At 40.4% G+C, this 6,502-nt stretch overlaps 1 protein-coding gene across 1 annotated transcript in view; it reads right to left on the bottom strand.

Moving 5' to 3' along the window:
- Nucleotides 1–218: 218 nt before the first annotated feature.
- Nucleotides 219–6,502, bottom strand: part of LOC124997821 — a 284,917-nt gene continuing 278,633 nt past the window's right edge. The window contains exons 18-28 of the mRNA XM_047571828.1: nt 6,175–6,492; nt 5,622–5,921; nt 5,115–5,432; nt 4,562–4,861; nt 4,055–4,372; nt 3,502–3,801; nt 2,995–3,312; nt 2,460–2,759; nt 2,052–2,363; nt 1,446–1,600; nt 219–372 (exon numbers count right to left, since the gene is read on the bottom strand). Coding sequence (XP_047427784.1) covers nt 358–372; nt 1,446–1,600; nt 2,052–2,363; nt 2,460–2,759; nt 2,995–3,312; nt 3,502–3,801; nt 4,055–4,372; nt 4,562–4,861; nt 5,115–5,432; nt 5,622–5,921; nt 6,175–6,492 — 2,954 coding nt within the window. The 3' untranslated portion in view covers nt 219–357. The remainder of the gene's footprint in view (nt 373–1,445; nt 1,601–2,051; nt 2,364–2,459; nt 2,760–2,994; nt 3,313–3,501; nt 3,802–4,054; nt 4,373–4,561; nt 4,862–5,114; nt 5,433–5,621; nt 5,922–6,174; nt 6,493–6,502) is intronic.

The raw sequence follows: 6,502 nt of genomic DNA, 5'->3' as shown, positions 1-6,502 counted from the left end.
TTCACAAACAAAAGTTATGTCCTTACGTCTAGTTAGTTTTACGAGCTGGCACCTGGTAAATGACCTCTTGAACTTTAGACCTTTAAACTTTATACACACTTCACAAACCCCAATCACAGGAAAGGGACAGAAGAGAAAAACAAGAAGATAATATACTACAATAGATAGATAGATAGATAGATAGATAGATAGATAGATAGATAGATAGATAGATAGATAGATAGATAGATAGATAGATAGATAGATAGATAGATAGATAGATAGATAGATAGATAGATAGATAGATAGATATTGATTTAGCAGATAAATGATTATGTACATGTTAAATGAAAAAGATTGATGCTTCCAATCCATCCTTCAGTGTTTTTTGACCTGAAAACCAAGAAAACATCAAACTATTAAAATGTATCTGTATTACATTCAGTTATCCAACACAGACAGTCTCTATTTCTTTAATGCTGTGCATTGTTGTGGCTTGGAGAGCTGCACACAAACTCAGTTATTTAATGAATGTGGATTCATTAAACAACGACTGGACAGATCAACACGTTGGTTACATTCAAAAGTGAACATAAAAAGGCCTTCAGCATAAACCACTCATGAAACTCTTAGGACAGATTAGATTTCACAACAAAAAATAAATCCAGGTCTCCAGGAAGGTGTATTACAGCTCTTTAACATTCTCAAAGTCTACAGCACAGACTTGATGAGAGTAAATCCAGAGGGCCCGTCTCAAGGTGGAAAACATTCAGACCAAGAATTCATGAATCAGTTATGACTCCCAAGTCACACCAATTCTGGAAACACATTCAGGAAGAAAAAGTGTGGGGAAGGTTTGGAACCCACGATGTGCAAACTATTCATGAACCTCTTAGATCCCATCTGAAGGATGTCACACCAAAAATCACCTGAAAAACCAGAGCAGTTCTGGAACTGCACACGGTCCATGAACATGCATATCTTTGAGTTGGACTGGGTCAGTAGAATTTATTAATGATGTGTCAGAAGAATTCTGAAGTGTATGGAGATATACTGTGTGCTCTGATTCTTCCAGATGAAGCAGAGATGGTGGATGAAGATTCACAGAACAGAGGGACAATGACACAACATGTTCTCTGGATGTATCTTTGACCCATCCCACCAGGATGTTCATGGGTCGCAGACTTGAGGCAGTCTGAAGCTTTAACATTTTATTTATGAAGAGGTTTATTTGACCAGCCACATTTGAGCCTGTGTCAATAAGGGACTGTGTATGAAAAATAGTTGGAACTTTATGATTAATGATGAAACACAAGTCATCACAATCATTCCCAACATATTCACTTTGTATCTCTGGCCACTGTTGAGAGTTTCTATTCTTGTCTATGAAGATGAAAACAAGACAAAATAAAAAACATATTCAGCCCTTTAAAAAGCTGAAACTCTGAAATGTTCTGCATGTTTACCTTGATCAGGCTGAATATGATGCTATAGATGAGAGAGAATATGAAGAGGACTATGAAGGAGGAGGATGTGAACCACAGGCTGCTGAACTCATCCTCTTCAGTGACATTGTCCGTGCAGTTCACAGCAAATCCTGATTCTGACTTTAAAGCACAATCTAAGAAGAGGAAGGCACAGTATAGATAGTTAGATGAGTAAGATGCATGTACGCACATTTTTTTTTTATTATTATCATGGCAACACACTTGTTGTCTCTCAATGAACAGCTGAACTACAGACTGGGGAAGCAAGGCTCTTCTGAAAACTGTTCATACAAAGTGAGTGTTTGTGCTTGTTTTAAGATGTTGTCATTCACATACACACGTAACCAACGTTTCTCAATGCAACATTTATTTGAAACAATTAACACACTCAGCAAGCTGCTGGACAATGTGACAAAGACAGATCTTATACACACCACGACACGATGACAAAGAAAACTCAATATTTGTCACAGTGAAAGAGGACATCAGAGAGTGAACAGAGTTTTCATGACACAGAGACTGGTTGACACATCAGCACAAAATATAGCATTTAAAGTTACTTTGCTTCACATTCACATGAGTTACCCGTGGCCTTAGACACTCCTTGAGGTTTCATAGGACCATCGCTACCAGCAGACCAGACGTTACAGTGGAACGTCTTGTGCTTGTCCCACTTTTCCTTGGTAGTGATGTAAAGACTTGTAACTGAGTAGCCATCTTTGGTCTTCTGTGGAGGGAAACTGGTGCCATCAGTGAAGACTCCACCATCTTCTTTCCAGGCGATGTAGTAATCCTGCAGCACAGGACTGGAGACCAGACACACCAGAGTGACCTCAGCTGAGTTTTCAGTGAACTTGTCTGGAAGGATGTGAACTGAAACATTTGTGTTTGTCGCATCTGAAACCAAGACAAGGAGATCCACGACTGAGTTGAAGTCAACAACAATAGCAACACATACCTGTAATAGTCACTCTATATCATATGGTTACATACTTCCTTTGTTCACAGTCAGCTCTTGAGTAACTGGTGTCATCTCTCCTCTGGTGGCAGAACATCTCACTGTGTTGACACTCTTCCATTCAGTGAGACTTTGAGTCAGTTTGCTGGTTTTGCCTTGTGTGATATTTTGTGTATTAATGTTGTTTGTCACAGTCCGTCCATTGATCTGCCAAGTGATTGTAGTTTCAGAGACAACGGTGGCGTCCTGTCCAGTGACGTTACACTCCAGCTCTACCTCATTGCTGGTGAATATTCTTTTGGGATTTGGGGAGTTCAGTCTCACTGTGAATAGAGCTACATGATGGGAAGAAATGAAAAAAAAAAAAAAAAAACGTTAGTGGCACTTCCTGTTCAAAGGGAAAAGAAAATGAACTAAATGTGTAATGAACCACAACAAGATAACATAGAACATGTTTGTACAATCACAGTGATTGAACTAGGTGAACCGATTTGACTGGAGAAAGTTCACTCAGACAGTTACTGAGACATCAGCACAGAAAATTAATCTGCTATGATTCACATGACTTACCTGTGGCCTTAGACACTCCTCGACTTCTTATAGGCTGATCGCTACCAGCAGACCTGACGTTACAGTAGAAAATCTTGTTCTGGTTCCACTTTTCCTTGGTGGTGATGTAAAGACTTGTAACTGAGTAGCCATCTGTGGTCTTCTGTGGAGGGAAACTGGTGCCATCAGTGAAGCCTCCAGCATCTTCTGACCAGGTGATGTAGTGATCCTGCAGCACAGGACTGGAGACCAGACACACCAGAGTGACCTCAGCTGAGCCTCTATTGTCAATGATGTTCTCTGGCAGTGTGTGTACTGTCACTGTTGGACTTGTCCCATCTGAAAGAAATGCTCAGATTAACATGTAGATCCTTGCATCTGCGTAAAGAGATGATTTTGAGTCATTGATATAGGTGTAGCTCTAATATTACTAACTCATTTTGGTTAGTTAGGTTTTTGCACCTCACATCCATAAATCTGTTTCATAGCTACAGTTTGATATTCAGTGTTTTTAATTTGGTTACTTACTTCCTTTGTTCACAGTCAGCTCTTGGATAACTGGTGTCATATCTCCTCTGGCGGCAGAACATCTCACTGTGTTGACACTCTTCCACTCAGTGAGACTTTGAGTCAGTTTGCTGGTTTTGCTCTTTGTGCCAGCTTTTAAATTAATGTTGTTTGTCACAGGCTTTCCATTGACCTGCCAAGCCATATTAGTTTCAGAGACAATGGTTCCATCCTCTCCACTCACGACACACTCCAACTCTACCTGGTTGTTGTTAAACACTTTTATAGGATTTGGAGATTTCAGTGTCACTGTGAATGGAGCTACATGAAGGGAAGACATGGGGAAAAACAATGATTAGTGGTATTTACTGATAAAAGGGGAAAGAAAATTAACTAAAATGTGAAATGAACCATAACAACATGACACAGAACATTTTTGTACAATCACAGTGATTGAGGATATCACAAAGTGAACAGGTTTTGACTGGAGAAAGTTCAGACACTTAATGAGACAACAGCACAAAAAATCTATTTTAAAGCTCAATCTACTATGCTTCACATTCACATGACTTACCTGTGGCCTTAGACACTTCTCGACTTCTTATAGACTGATCGCTACCAGCAGACCTGACGTTACAGTAGAACATCTTGTTTTGGTTCCACTTTTCCTTGGTGGTGATGTAAAGACTTGTAACTGAGTAGCCATCTGTGGTCTTCTGTGGAGGGAAACTGGTGCCATCAGTGAAGCCTCCAGCATCTTCTGACCAGGTGATGTAGTGATCCTGCAGCACAGGACTGGAGACCAGACACACCAGAGTGACCTCAGCTGAGCCTCTATTGTCAATGATGTTCTCTGGCAGTGTGTGTACTGTCACTGTTGGACTTGTCCCATCTGAAAGAAATGCTCAGATTAACATGTAGATCCTTGCATCTGCGTAAAGAGATGATTTTGAGTCATTGATATAGGTGTAGCTCTAATATTACTAACTCATTTTGGTTAGTTAGGTTTTTGCACCTCACATCCATAAATCTGTTTCATAGCTACAGTTTGATATTCAGTGTTTTTAATTTGGTTACTTACTTCCTTTGTTCACAGTCAGCTCTTGGATAACTGGTGTCATATCTCCTCTGGCGGCAGAACATCTCACTGTGTTGACACTCTTCCACTCAGTGAGACTTTGAGTCAGTTTGCTGGTTTTGCTCTTTGTGCCAGCTTTTAAATTAATGTTGTTTGTCACAGGCTTTCCATTGACCTGCCAAGCGATTGTAGTTTCAGAGACAATGGTTCCATCCTCTCCACTCACGACACACTCCAACTCTACCTGGTTGTTGTTAAACACTTTTATAGGATTTGGAGATTTCAGTGTCACTGTGAATGGAGCTACATGAAGGGAAGACATGGGGAAAAACAATGATTAGTGGTATTTACTGATAAAAGGGGAAAGAAAATTAACTAAAATGTGAAATGAACCATAACAACATGACACAGAACATTTTTGTACAATCACAGTGATTGAGGATATCACAAAGTGAACAGGTTTTGACTGGAGAAAGTTCAGACACTTAATGAGACAACAGCACAAAAAATCTATTTTAAAGCTCAATCTACTATGCTTCACATTCACATGACTTACCTATGGCCTTAGACACTCCTCGACTTCTTATAGGCTGATCGCTACCAGCAGACCTGACGTTACAGTAGAAAATCTTGTTCTGGTTCCACTTTTCCTTGGTGGTGATGTAAAGACTTGTAACTGAGTAGCCATCTGTGGTCTTCTGTGGAGGGAAACTGGTGCCATCAGTGAAGCCTCCAGCATCTTCTGACCAGGTGATGTAGTGATCCTGCAGCACAGGACTGGAGACCAGACACACCAGAGTGACCTCAGCTGAGCCTCTATTGTCAATGATGTTCTCTGGCAGTGTGTGTACTGTCACTGTTGGACTTGTCCCATCTGAAAGAAATGCTCAGATTAACATGTAGATCCTTGCATCTGCGTAAAGAGATGATTTTGAGTCATTGATATAGGTGTAGCTCTAATATTACTAACTCATTTTGGTTAGTTAGGTTTTTGCACCTCACATCCATAAATCTGTTTCATAGCTACAGTTTGATATTCAGTGTTTTTAATTTGGTTACTTACCTCCTTTATTCACAGTCAGCTCTTGGATAACTGGTGTCATATCTCCTCTGGCGGCAGAACATCTCACTGTGTTGACACTCTTCCACTCAGTGAGACTTTGAGTCAGTTTGCTGGTTTTGCTCTTTGTGCCAGCTTTTAAATTAATGTTGTTTGTCACAGGCTTTCCATTGACCTGCCAAGCGATTGTAGTTTCAGAGACAATGGTTCCATCCTCTCCACTCACGACACACTCCAACTCTACCTGGTTGTTGTTAAACACTTTTATAGGATTTGGAGATTTCAGTGTCACTGTGAATGGAGCTACATGAAGGGAAGACATGGGGAAAAACAATGATTAGTGGTATTTACTGATAAAAGGGGAAAGAAAATTAACTAAAATGTGAAATGAACCATAACAACATGACACAGAACATTTTTGTACAATCACAGTGATTGAGGATATCACAAAGTGAACAGGTTTTGACTGGAGAAAGTTCAGACACTTAATGAGACAACAGCACAAAAAATCTATTTTAAAGCTCAATCTACTATGCTTCACATTCACATGACTTACCTATGGCCTTAGACACTCCTCGACTTCTTATAGGCTGATCGCTACCAGCAGACCTGACGTTACAGTAGAAAATCTTGTTCTGGTTCCACTTTTCCTTGGTGGTGATGTAAAGACTTGTAACTGAGTAGCCATCTGTGGTCTTCTGTGGAGGGAAACTGGTGCCATCAGTGAAGCCTCCAGCATCTTCTGACCAGGTGATGTAGTGATCCTGCAGCACAGGACTGGAGACCAGACACACCAGAGTGACCTCAGCTGAGCCTCTATTGTCAATGATGTTCTCTGGCAGTGTGTGTACTGTCACTGTTGGACTTGTCCCATCTGAAAGAAA

This window comes from Mugil cephalus, chromosome 20 (genome assembly GCF_022458985.1).
Source record: "Mugil cephalus isolate CIBA_MC_2020 chromosome 20, CIBA_Mcephalus_1.1, whole genome shotgun sequence".
In the NCBI taxonomy this organism is placed as follows: domain Eukaryota; kingdom Metazoa; phylum Chordata; class Actinopteri; order Mugiliformes; family Mugilidae; genus Mugil; species Mugil cephalus.
The sequence above is the reverse complement of the archived record's forward strand: the minus strand, read 5'-3'. Positions and strand labels throughout refer to the sequence as shown.